The 14,438-nt window shown below is 39.4% G+C and overlaps 1 gene segment (V, D, J or C); it reads right to left on the bottom strand.

Moving 5' to 3' along the window:
- Window positions 1-13,410: 13,410 nt before the first annotated feature.
- Window positions 13,411-14,179, bottom strand: LOC131906338 (immunoglobulin kappa variable 2-28-like). The segment is given in 2 exon segments: window positions 13,411-13,742; window positions 14,114-14,179. Coding segments are annotated over 2 exon segments (381 nt in total).
- Window positions 14,180-14,438: the final 259 nt, after the last annotated feature.

The following is a 14,438-nucleotide window of genomic DNA, read 5'->3' as shown; positions in this document are numbered from 1 at the left end:
TCAGAAAATGGAAAGATCTCCTATGATCTAGGATACGCAGGATTAACATAGTAAAAATTGCAATCTTACCAAAATCAATTTACAGATTCAATGCAATCCCCATCAAAATACCAACACAATTCTTCACACACCTGGAAAGAATAATACTCAACTCCATATAGAAAAACAAAAAAACCAAGGATAGCCAAAAGAATCCTGTACAATAAAACAACCTCTGGAGGCATCATGATTCCTGACCTCAAGCTCTACTGTAGAGCTACAGTAATAAAAACAGCTTGGTACTGGCATAAAAACCGACATGTGGACCAATGGAATTGAATTAAAGACCCTGACACTAATCTGCACACCTATGAGCATATAATTTCTTTAATTTTATTTTATTTTACAATACAATTCAGTTCTACATATCAGCCATGGAATCCCTTGTTCTCACCCCTCCTGCCCCCCTCCCCTTCCCACTAGCCCACCCCCCATTCCCACTTCCTCCAGGGAAAAGCCTCCCCTGAGGACTGAGATCAACCTGGTAGACTCAGTCCAGGCAGATCCAGTCCCCTCCTCCCAGGCCCAGCCAAGTGACCCTGCATAAGCCCCAGGTTTCAAATAGCCAACTCATGCAATGAGCATAGGACCTGGTCCCACTGCCTGGATGCCTCCCAAGCAGACCAAGCCAATCAACTGTCTCACCCATTCAGAGGGCCTGATCCCGTTGGGGGCCCCTGAGCCATTGGTTCATATTTCATGTGTTTCCATTCATTTGGCTATTTGTCCCTGTGTTTTATCCAACCTTGGTCTCAACAAATCTTGCTCATATAAACCCTCCTCTTTCTCACTAATTGGACTCCCGGAGCTCCACCCGGGGCCTAGCCATGGATCTCTGCATCCAGTTCCCTCAGTCATTGGATGGGGTTTCTAGCACGAGAAATTAGGGTGTTTGGCCATCCCAACACCAGAGTAGGTCAGTTCGGGCTGTATCTTGACCATTGCCAGCAGTCTATTGTGGGGGTATCTTTGTGGATTTCTGTGGGCCTCTCTAGCACTTTGCTTCTTCCTATTCTCATGTGATCTTCATTTACCATGGTCTCCTATTCCTTGTTCTCCTTTTCTGTTCGTGATCCAGCTGGGATCTCCTGCTCCCCTAAGCTCTCTTTCCCTCAACCTTCGCCCTTCATTACCCCCACTCATGTCCAGGCTGTTCATGTAGATCTCATCCATTTCTCCGTCATTGGGCGATCCCCGTGTCTTTCTTGGGGTCCTGTTTTCCAGGTAGCCTCCCTGGTGATGTGAGTAGCAGTCCAGTCATCCTTGTTCCAAATCTAGTATCCTCCTATGAGTGAGTACATACCATGTTTGTATTTCTGAGTCTGGGTTACCTCACTCAGGATGATTTTTTTCTAGATCCATCCATTTGCCTGCAAACCTCATGATGTCATTGTTTTTCTCTGCTGAGTAGTATTCCATTGTATATATGTACCACATTTTATTTATCCATTCTTCAGTTGAAGGGCATCTAGGTTTGTTTCCATGTTCTGGCTATTACAAACAATGTTGATATGAACATAGCTGAGCAAGTGCTCTTGTGGTATGATTGAGCATTCCTTGGGTATATGTCCAAGAGTGGTATATGGATAGGCAGGACTAACATAGTAAAAATGTCAATTTTACCAAAAGCAATCTACAGATTCAATGCAATCCCCATCAAAATACCAACACAATTCTTCACAGACCTGGAAAGAATAATACTCAACTTTATATGGAAAAACAAAAAACCCAGGATAGCCAAAAGAATCCTGTACAATAAAACAACCTCTGGGGGCATCGTGATCCCTGACTTCAAGCTCTACTATAGAGCTACATTAATAAAAAACAGCTTGGTACTGGCATAAAAACTGACATGTGGACCAATGGAATCGAATTGAAGACCCTGATATTAATCTGCACACCTAGGAACATATAATTTTTGACAAAGAAGCCAAAAGTGTACAATGGAAAAAAAGAAAGCATTTTCAACAAATGGTACTGGCATAACTGGATATCAACATGTAGAAAGCTGCAAATAGATCCATATCTATCTCCATGCACAAAACTTAAGTCCAAGTGGATCAAGGACCTCAACATAAATCCAGCTACTTTGAACCTGCTAGAAAAAGTAGGAAGTAGTCTTGAATTTATTGGCATAGGAGATCACTTCCTAAATATAACACCAGTAGCACAGACACTGAGAGAAACAATCAATCAATGGGACCTCTTGAAACTGAGAAGCTTCTATAGAGCAAAGGATACAGTCAACAAGGCAAAGCGACAGCCTACAGAATGGGAAAAGGTCTTCACCAACCCCACATCTGACAGAGGACTAATATCCAGAATATATAAGGAACTCAAGAAATTAGACATCATAATGCCTAACAGTCGAATTAAGAAATGGGCTATAGAACTAAACAGAGAATTCTCAACAGAGGAAACTCAAATGGCTGAAAGACATTTAAGGAATTGCTCAACATCCCTAATCATCAGGGAAATACAAATCAAAACAACTCTGAGATACCACCTTATGCCTGTCAGAATGGCTAAGATCAAAAACACTGAAGACACCTTATGCTGGAGAGGATATGGAGCTAGGGGAACTTTCCTCCACTGCTGGTGGGAATGCAAGATTGTACAACCACTTTGGAAATCAATATGGTGCTTTCTTAGAAAATTGGGAATCAATCTCCCCCATGAGCATATAATTTTTGACAAAGAAGCCAAAACTATACAATGGAAAAAAGAAAGCATCTTCAACAAATGGTGCTGGCATAACTGGATGTCAACGTGTAGAAGGCTACAAATAGATCCATATCTGTCACTGTGTACAAAACTTAAGTCCAAGTGGATCAAAGTCCTCAACATAAATCCAGTTACTCTGAAACTGACAGAAGATAAAGTAGGAAGTAGTCTTGAATGCATTGGCATAGGAGTTCACTTCCTAAATATAACACCAGTAGCACAGACACTGAAAGAAACAAGTCAATTTAGTATATCCAGACTATATTTTAAACATATTTACAAAACAGGATTTTTCATTGTTTTAATTTGTTTCTTATTCATTTTACATACCTCCCATTTACTCCTCCTCCCCCAACCCACCCCCATCCACTCCTCTGAAAGGATAAGGCCTCCCATGTGGAGTCCACAAGGCCAGGTACCTTCAGTTGAGACATGATCAAACCCCTTCCCTGGCATCAAGGCTAAGCAAGGCATCCCACCATATGGAATTGACTTCAAAAACCCAGCTCATGCACCAAGGATAGATCCTGGTCCCACCGCCAGGGGTCCCACAAACAGACCAGGCTACATAACTATCTCCCACATGCAGAGGTCCAAGTTTGGTCCCATGCAGGCTCCCCAGATGTCAGTCTAGTGTCCATGAGCTCCCACAAGTTCAGGTCATCTGTCTCTGTAGGTTTTCTCATCATGATCTTTCTCCCCACCCTTCCTCCTGTAATCCCTCTTGCCTCTCTTCAACTGAACTCACATAGCTGTAATCAGATCGGTGACTACTTTAACTATCATCAAATAATCTTCGTCTAGTAACTGATGGAAGCAGATGCAGAGACCCACATTCAAAGATTTTTTACTAAGAAAACTAACCAATACAATTAACACAGGTGAAAGTTCTATTGTATTAAGAATTATCAATCTATACAAAGATGATCATTAAAAATGCTAGAGTAGAACCAAACATGACTGGAGGAAAGAAAAATATCAATGTAATTATGCCTAATGAAATTTTACTATACTCATAGATTGGTACCTAGCCTAATAGTCCTCAGACAGACTTTATGCAGCCATTGCTGGAAACAGATGTGGAGATTCACAGTAAAATATTAGACTGAGCTTGGGGAATTCTGCTGAGGAGAGGGAGGAAGGATTGTAGGAGCCAAAGGGATGAAGGACATCACCAGAAAACCCACAGAATCAAATAACCTGAGCTAATAGGTGCTCATAGAGACTTAACAAGCAACCACAAAGCCTGCATGGGACTGACCTAGGCCCTGTACATATATACATTATAGTTGTGTAACTTGGTCTTTGTGGAAGCCTACAGAGGCTTCCTAGTGAGAGATTACTCAGGATCAGAGAACCTGAGCTTGCCTTACCCAGCAGGGCTACATAACGAAATGATTTGGTCAAGGACATGTTTACCAGGTGTTTGGAAGGGTACTTGGCTGTATTGTGTGCTTTGATTTTGCAAGAGGGAGGTCTTTTGCCTCCCCCCTTAGCATGGTATAAAAAGCCCTTTTCAATAAAGGACCCAGGCCCTCCTGAAGCTATCCTGTGTTTCTGTCTTTCTTCTCATCATCTACGTCTCTCTTTCAATCAATTATCAATTCTTCTTTCCTCCACCTAAAAACCTTTCAAAATGTGGGAGCAGATTGGAGCTGGACGCCCACAGACTACCCCTGGCCTTCTTGTGATATAAAATAAATGCAAAGTAAAAGTATGTATCTCTGAAAGAATCCAATAATTCATAATCTGGAAAAGAATCCTTTACAAATACCTCAGTGAGTTTAAGATAAAAATAAAACAAATTTAGGTAAGATAGCAAGTTACATAGACACAATATGCTGTGCTTCTCTTAGGGTAAGCAATACATTTGACAGCTGGGCTATCCCAGTAAAATTATTTTTTTGTTAGTGTCTGCATCACTATGGGTGTGACACAAGTATCCAGCATGCAGTAATAAGATCCAAGATCCTCAGTCTAAATTCTGGTGATTTTGAGTGTGAAATCTGTCTTTGACCTACTGCCACTGGATTTTTTAGGGATCCCAGATTCCTGCTGTGAACCCACATGGGAAACCTCCTAGACAAGGTTGTGGTGATTATCCTGGCTTCTGCAGGTACCAATGCAAACTGATCTTTCCATCACTATCTAGGTGTCTCTGGCTAGACCTGCAGGTGATAGAGGCTGCCTCTTCATGGGTGATCAGTCATGGATCAAAGTGGAGTCTGGGTCATCACAACATCATAATGGAAGCTAAAATAATGAGAATGAAGTAACAATCATGTAAAAAAATTCATGTAAAAAATTCATGAGCAATATTATCTTCATGTTTTATATTTCAAGTAATATTATATGTCATAGATAAACTGCTCATTTATTGACCAGTTTTTAACAAAACATGTGAGTATAGAACTCTAAAGAGGTTCTCAAGGTAGTGTAGACCAATAAATCAAATTCTATTTGTGTCATAGATATTGTCCTATCTGACACTTTACTATAACAGATCTAAACTTCACATGTCTGTCCCGGAAGAAAAGACCTGCCATTTCACACGTGGACCAAAAAGACTTAGACTACTCCACAGCTCACCCTATATCTTCATTGTTCTTCGCGTTATATTTTAGTCCTTACCAGGAATCCAGGATATTAGCAGCTCCAGGAATTAAAGAGGTCACCTCACTGTGAGAAGACAAATTTAGGACACTGTACAGTCAAGGCTCAACTTTTTTCACAGGCAAGCAAGTGATAGTCTTCCCTATGGAGCAATATGCAAATGCAGAAGTATACGTAGAAGGAACAATTATACAGAATTTTTAGGTTAAAAGTCACAGAAAATAGCTTCAACTGAAGGGGCAAAAATAAAAAAAAAACAAAACTGTGTTGGCTCATGAATGCTGTAAAACACTCATTATGGAAGCACAATACTCGAAACCCTGACACTCTGTAAGTACTGTGTAGATTGGAGGGAATGGTGAGGAATATTTTGAGCTCAGTCTGTGGGTGTTGAACAATCATGCTGCTTGCTCCTTCCTAGTTGTTCTTACATAACAAGAGCTGACACCAATTCTGTTGCCTATTTGAGGATTCAGATGAGAATAAGAGAGTAGGTAGTTTTTCATATATGTCTTTTTTCTTGTTAACCTTTAAATGTTTAAAGTAAGAGTTAGGGACTATTATAACTCAAAATAAAATGAATTACTCACCTGTGACTATGAAAATAAACAAAAGTATTAGGAACATATTTCTTAATTGTTTAACACAAAAAAAACCCTGAAAATTGAAAATAATCAATGGATTTGAGAAAACTCTGGCAAGTTGTAGAACAGTCTCTGCTCCTGGTAACTGGTGATGTTTTTATAAGATTGTCTCATGTACATTGTTTTACATGCATGAAATATACATTGCATTTATGTGGAAGTACTTCAGTGAAGTGATTTTAATACTATATTTGAAAGAGAGTTATTTGGAACAGTTAAATCTTACTAAATCAGGTCTTATCAGGCATTAACTTCCTCTGCATTCTTTAGTTCCTTTCTTTTTAACAGGGTCTCAGCATTCCAGTTGACCTGAAATTTGCACTTCTCCAAAGAACTCTTTTCTGCTCCTTCACAAGCAATCATTGCTCCTATAATCTTCCCAGTTGACTACTCTTTAGACACCTGTCACAAGAGATTAGATCTCCTTACAGAGAGCAGCATGTAAGTTGTAGTAAACCTTGTTTTGAGTTCTCTGGTTTGTTGTCTCAATCATTTTCAAGTTGTTTGCTTTTTCCCAACACGAAATTTAGGTCATGATTTCTCCTACTGCCTGGGATTCTGAAGGAATTACTCTTGTGTTTCTTGTGGGTATTGCCTCTGTGTTGCATTTAAAAAGGAAATTAATTTACTTCAACTTCAGTTTTTAATTTCTTTTCTCTCTTATCATTTGTGATCTCCACACATATGTGTTAGTATTATTTCACAAACTTAACCTTTCTGAGGCACTCTTCTTCTTACAGATTACATAATTTCTATTTATCTATTCTCAGTTCTCAGTGGTAAAAAAACATGTCAAAGATTCTCTCTTCCACATGTTTGGGACCAGCTATTGATAATAACTATCTGTAGCTAACACTGTGCAGTAGTTACACAGAGCCCTGTTCTCTTGCCTAAGTGTAATTGAGTGGCTATTGATAAATCTTCATCCATTCTTCCCAGCTTAGGAAGCTGCTTTGATGACAACCATTCCAATTTCAACTTCTAGGAGATCACCTGCCTTAGATTCCATGTGAGAACCTATGGTATTTGTCTTTCTGGGACTCTTTGTTAACTTCCATTTTTGCCTATTGTGAAAAATGGAAACTAAATTCACAAGGGAAGGTGTACACTAAGAGAAAGTAGATGTGGTAGGAGTGCATTACAATAGCAAGAACTATGCTTTAACGTGTGGCTGCACTCCATTGCAATCAATGACTGATGTTTTCTAGGACCTTCTTAAAGTAGCTGAGAAGCTAAAGGATATTGTACCTCACATACAAGGAGATATCAGTATCAGAATTCCAGCATCCAGAAGTATGAGAAATAATTTCCTTAAAGCAAAATTTCTGTGTTTGATCTATTTGGTGACCTAAGTGCCAAAATGACAAGCAACAAAATCCTTGCTCACAACAAATTAGGCACTGGTGGAAAGGCTTAACAAAGGGCATGAGCAAAGTGTCTCAAGATAGGCCCTAGGTCCCAAAAAGCCAGCTCATGCACCAAGGACAGGTCCTGGTCTCACTGCCTGGGGACCTCCTAAATAGTTCAAGCTAATCGACTGTCTTGCTTATCCAGAGGGCCTAATTCAGTTCCATGGGGACTCCTCAGCTATTGGTTCACAGTTCATGTGTTTCCACTAGTTTGGCTCTTTGTTCCTGTGCTTTTTCCAATCATGGTCTTAATATCTTTTGCTCATATCTAGGGCCTATCTAGAGACATTTTGCTCAGCCTTGGTGTAGGGAGGAGGGGACTGGACCTGGCTCAGATGAATCTACCAGGCTGGGCTGACTCCCCAGGGGAGACCTTGCCTTGGAGGAGGTGAGAATGTGGGTGGATTTGAGGGATAGGGCTGGGGGGTGGGAGGAAGCAAGACAGGGGAATCCGTGGCTGATATGTAAAATTAAATTAATTATATATATATTTAAAAAAATGGCATGAGTGTGTCCAACATCCATCTCTATCTGGGCAACAGAAGAGCCTGAAGTTGTTTTGACAATTGTGAAAATCCTCAAGCAGGAGGAAGGTCTTACATCTGAGAGACACTGCAGGTTCTTGTCTGTTGCAGGATGTAAATCAATAAAAGGAACTCCACAGTCACCTTCTTCCATTAAACCAGGGTCCTAACCATATGAGTCCCTCTCCCACAAGTTTTTTAAAATGTTAAAAAATGCCTATACTTATACCATTTGATACTTTAGTCTTAATTCTCTGGGGAGCAGCTGGTCTTCTTAACCACTGAGTCATCTCTCCACCTTTTATTGCTTTTAACATTGAATTTTGAGATATTCTTTGTGCCACTTCAGCTATTTCATTATCTCTGATTTTAGTCATTGAACGTTATGAACTTCAGAGGAGAGTGATTGCCTTTATTTTTCATGTTTCTCACAACTTTATTGTCATTTATGAATTTGTTAGGATGGAAATTCTTCCTATTTTATTGGATGCCTTCTTATCATCTCTTCCAGATAGAATCTGTTTACCATTCAGCAGAAAGGAAATAGATCACCAAAATGGTTACAAATGCAACTCAAATAAGATGTAGAAATACAACTAAATTAGTGAAATCTAACTAATGACAATCAATAACCAGAAAACAATATGTTAGTTTGATTTGCTTAAGGGGCCTCCTGGCAGAAGGATCAGGATCCATGCCTAGTGCATGAGCTGGCTTTTTTGAATCCCACTACCTATGGTGGGACACCTCCCACAGCCTTGATGTAGGGGGTGGGCCTTGGACCTGCTGCTACTTAATGTACGAGGCTCTGCTGACTCCTCAGGGGAGGCATTACCTTGTTTGAGAAGGGGATGGGAGGTGAGGTTAGGGGGGAAGGTGGAGGGGCAGAAGGAGTGAAGAGAGGGGAATCTGTGGTTGTTATATAAGATGAAAAAAATAGTTCCTTAATTAAAAAGAATAATGGAAAATAAGCTATACAAGTAGCAATTAAAGTACAATAAAAAAATTGAGCTAAGCAGTGGTGGCATACACTGCTAATCCCAGCATTCAGGGGGCAGAAGCAGGCAGATCTCACTGAGTTTGAGGCAAGCCTGGTCTACAAAGTGAGTTCTGGACATTTAGGACTGTCACACAGAGAAATTCTGTCTCAAAAATCCAATAAATAAATAAATAAATAAATAAATAAATAAATAAATAAATAAATAAATAAAGTGAGTGGAGATCAAATAAAAGAAAAGATAATAAAGAAAGAAGAAATGTGAACATGAATGAGGGAAGAGAGCAAGGCATGACAATATTATTGCACACTGTAAAGAATGTACACAAAATTTTAAAAATGATAAAAAGGGAAAAATAAATGCAGAAATCTTTTTTATAAATGTTTTCTTAATTTTCAAGAGACTCATATACAGACACAATGAAATATGATCATGTTTTCTTCACAATTTCCCCCCTTCCAAATCCCTGCATATGATGCTCACAATGCCCTGTCTTAACTCCATGTCACTCTTTTATTATTATTTTTGATAACTCACTAAGTCCACTTAGTACTTCCCATGGGTATGGAGCCATGCAGTAGAACATAGTGAACCTGGTATCAGCCACACCTTAAAAAAGAATTCCCCTGCCACCTCCAGCAGGTATGCATTGCCAAAAGCTACTTGGTACCAAGAGGAGCCTAGAGACCTTCTAGGTTTGGCTGTCTTGATCTTGTGTAGGTTTTGTGTAGCTATTCAACTTCTGTGATGGCCATGTTATGTTCAAAAGACAGAATTTCATGGAACTCCTCCCCATCATCCGTATCCTAATGTTTTCTGCCTCTGGCTGATAATTCACAGAATTACTAGCTTCCTTCACTGAATAGACACATGGTAAGTTCTGAGAACCAGGCTTGATTTCCATTGAGATTTCTTTGTGGTCTTCTCTGAGAAATATTGTCTTTCTAGGTTACAGATACAAAGTCTCCAAGATTTATAAAATTTACCCCAACCCTCTCAGCGTGTTTTCCTTAGAGTCCTTTATATATACCTCTCATCCAAGGTTCTTGTGCTTACACTGAATCTTCAGAAATTCAAATTTTCTTAAGTACATGCACTTTCTTGAATAAACATTGCCTCCTAAGTCATCCTAAACATCAAAATATGTAATCCATAGGCTCAGTACTAAACAATGCCAGACAATGTGACCATCATAGTCTCACTTTCTAAAACCTATTTAGTCTTCTGAGTCATTATTTCCTATAAAGGAATTCACATTTTTTTCTATTTTCCACTATCATTTTGATGTGTAAGTCTGATGACCATACTAAATTACAGACTTTATTTTTCATTTTTAAACTCCTTCTTGAAAATTTAAGAAAATGTGACCTTTTATATTAACATATTGTGGTAGAGAATATTCAAAGTTGATTGATAATAGCCTTTTGCAACTTTGTATTTTATTAAACTATTAGTTACTCAGAATGGAAGACTTTTATTTTTTATTAAGAAATTTTTATTCATTTTACATACCAATCACAGATCCCAGTTTTTTTTTTTTTTTTTTTTTTTTTTTTTTTTTTTTTTTTTTTTTTTTTTTTTTGAGTTGGGAATATTCTTTTTTTATTTTTTTTTATTTTTTTATTTCTTTTTTTTTTTTAATTTTTATTTTGCAATACAATTCAGTTCTACATATCAGTCACAGATTCCCTTGTTCTCCCCCCTCCCGCCCCCCTCACCTTCCCCCCAGCCCGCCCCCCATTCCAATCTCCTCCAGGGCAAAGCCTTCCCCACAGACTGAGATCAACCAGGTGGACTCAGTCCAGGTAGGTCCAGTCCCCTCCTCCCATGCTGAGCCAAGGGACCCTGCATAGGCCCCAGGTTTCAAACAGCCAACTCATGCAATGAGCACAGGACCCGGTCCCACTGCCTGGATGCCTCCCAAACAGATCAGGCCAATCAACTGTCTCACCCACTCAGAGGGCCTGATCCAGTTGGTGACCCCTCAGCCATTGGTTCATATTTCATGTGTTTCCGTTTGTTTGGCTATTTGTCTCTGTGCTTTATCCGACCTTGGTCTCAACAATTCTCTCTCATATAAACCCTCCTCATTCTCGCTAATTGGACTCCCAGAGATCCACCTGGGGCCTAGTCATGGATCTCTGCCTCCAGGTCCATCAGTAGTTGGATGAGGTTTCTAGCACGACAATTAGGGTGTTTGGCCATCCCATCACCAGAGTAGGTCAGTTCGGATTGTCACTCGACCATTGCCAGCAGTCTGTTGTGGGGGTATCTTTGTGGATTTCTGTGGGCCTCTCTAGCACTTTGTTTCTTCCTATTCTCATGTGGTCTTCATTTACCATGGTCTCCTTTTAAAAAGTTGCAAAAGTTGGCTTCCTGAGATAAAGAATCTGCCAGCTTTTATATCTTTTTAAAACTCCAATGTCAAAGAACACTTAGGATTTTGAAAACCCAATGATTTCATTGTATAATTAGTTTTACCTAGTGACATGAGAGTCCCATACTGGAGAATCATGTATGATATGAAAAAGTAGAAATAGGAATGGTAGTGTGTAGAGCATAAAATGAAGCAGGAAATTTGTGTTCTCTTCTCTGGATTCTAAGTCCTGTTAATGAATTAATTTAAAAACAGACTTGAAGGAAAGTGTTTTGGAACTGGAGTGTCAAACAGTATTGTAAGTAAAACTTAGGGCAGTCTGGGAAAGACAAAATTACATTGTACCATTAAGCACTTGTCCACCCCTGTGTGTTCTCCTTGTTCATCACTGCTGTTCTCATCCCAGAATATCAGCAGTCCCAGGATCAAGAATGGGTACCTCAATCTTAATACTTGAACTGAAGCACCATTGGTAGTCAAGGCAAGACTGCAGCTGAACTTCAATCTCAGACTTGCATGGATGGATCTCCCTAGAGAAAAATATGCAATTTACAGATCTGTGCAGCTGTTTGAGAAAAAAACAATCATGGTAAAGGACCACTTTTGTGAAGAAAATGATATAAAATGTTTTCTTGTTTTCAGTACCTGACAAAAAAGGCATAGGTATGAAATTCTGGATTAGTAAAGGGCACTGGGTGCACAGGCCATGAATTTCTGAGACAATGTCAGAGACTCATTCACTGGACAATATTTGAAAGGCTATGAAATTATTTTTGGACCACTCCTTAATCTACAAAAGTACAAAACTCACACTATCTCATGTTGATTAAAAAAAATTGAGGGATTTTATTCAGTAAAACTATAAAGCTTAAGAAGTTTTCTGATATTTTTTGCTCCCAAAATAACTCTCAGTGATATGATTAACAAATCTTAGAAAGTCATTATATGAGACATTTAAAATCTAAGTCTGTAAGAATACTCTGTTCTAAAGATGACAAAATTGACAATAAGAGAGATCAAACAGTATTTAAATATATTTTGCTAAATTTTCATGCATGTACATTTCATCTTTGAGGTTATTTTGTCCTATATGTTCCCCATATTCCCTTTTCTCCCCTTCCTGTTAGTCTCTTTTCTACTAAAAGTGATGTTTGAATCACCTAGCCAATTTGCAACAGCTCTCCTGCTCTTGTGGATACTGACCACTTCCCTATAGGGACATTGAAGATGAGAGCACTCACCTGGGAAGGGAGATAAAAAAAAAAAAAAAAGGTGCTGTTGTTAAGGTATGGGCACCAAGAACATCCTGGTCCTCACTCTCTTTTTTAAATAGGAATCAGAGAGCTTGGCTGTAGGCTCCTGTTTTTTTTAAACCTCCACCCCCCCCCCGTCATTAGAAATTGCACTTCTCTCAAGTAAGATCTGATTCCCTGCAGAGATTTTCCCCTCCATGCTGGCTATCTCTGGTGCTAGGAACTAAACTCTTCCTGTAGCTCCCCACCATGGTATTTCCCTTGGTTTTTCTGTCTAGAGCATTAGTAACTGTTATAATACATACCTTGGTCCTCAATTATCCATTTCAGTGTCTTCTAAAACCTTGATACCACATACAAAACTTAAAAATTTTTCCTGTAGAAAGTTTCACTACTAAATTGTATCATATACACACATGTGATTATATGTATCTATATATAGTCTAATAAACACAAAGGAGAGTAATCATGTGATAGTTGTCATTCTCATTCTGATATCCACTTAACCCAAGTAATATGATGATCTTCACTTGCTGTCAGTTTCCTGAGATCACTATTATTTAATTTTCTTTATTGTTAAAAAATTCATTTCTTTATTTGGATACAAAGAAAAAGGAAATTATAAAGTTCCCAGGTAAATGCATATAACTGGAAAAGTTTGTACTGTGTAAGGTTTAGAGTTGAGTACTTAATTTGGAGTAGTTGTTGAATCTGGTGAAGCGTTGCGCTGGGGAAGGGTATGTAATTACATCATGCTGGTTACACTACTTTACAATCAAAACAAGGAACTTATGAGGCAGCTTTGTACCTCACTCAGGGAGATTTTTGTTCAGGGATGTATCACTGTGGGAGGATTTTCTAGCCACTGCTGACAGTAATAAACACCCACATCCTCAGCCTCCACTCTACTGATTTTCAGTGTGAAATCGGTTCCTGACCCACTGCCACTGAACCTGTTTGGGACTCCTGATGCAAGGTTGGACATTCGATAGATCAGGAGCTGAGGAGACTGGCCTGGTCTCTGCAGGTACCAATGTAAGTAAGTGATACCATTGCTATGTAGAAGACTCTTACTAGACCTGCAGGAGATGGAAGCTGATTCTCCAAGAGTGACAGGACTGGAGAGTGCAGGCTGGGTCATCACAGTATCCCCACTGGCTCCTGAAATAACAGAAATGAAAGGTTATGTTCAAACAAAATGACACAATAAATAATATTTCCTTCCTTTATTTATTTCCTACTTATTATGTCAATGACTCATTCATAGTTTATAAATATTCAACATACAATACCTATGTAGAGAGAGCATAGAGACTCACTAGAAATCACCTGGACCATCTGCTTTGATACTTGGCAGAGTTGCCACAAGAGCACAGGTTCTCCGCTCTTCACCCTCTAAACTTAACAAGTCCATTCATGGAGAACGACACTGGCAATTTCCCATATGGACAGAACATGTATTTGTATCAGCAGGGCCCCAGAAATCCCCAACCCCTTCACAAAATCCTTCTTCATCTTTGTTTCTACCTTACCAGGGAGCCAAAACACAAGCAGCCCCAGGAGCTGAGCAGGGAACTTCATTCTGAGAAGGTGATATGAAGAGTTCTGAGTAGACAAGGCAGAAACAGGGCCTAGCTTTTGTCCTGTACTTGCAAGGAGAAGTCCACCCTAGGGAGCAATATGCAAATCCCCTGGTTGATGCAGCTGTGTGAAAAGTACCAAGGGAGTGAAAAGCCCACCCTTAAGAGCAAAGTGACATAAAGTGTCTCCTGTGATTGCAGAAAAGTGGGCTTCATACCCTACTGCCTATACCAGGGGGCAGTTGGATGCCACTATGTAAGCTTGCATAAATGGAGA

Source organism: Peromyscus eremicus, chromosome 3 (genome assembly GCF_949786415.1).
Source record: "Peromyscus eremicus chromosome 3, PerEre_H2_v1, whole genome shotgun sequence".
NCBI lineage: Eukaryota > Metazoa > Chordata > Mammalia > Rodentia > Cricetidae > Peromyscus > Peromyscus eremicus.
Note: the sequence above shows the minus strand (reverse complement) of the source record. Positions and strands in the feature narration are given on the sequence as shown.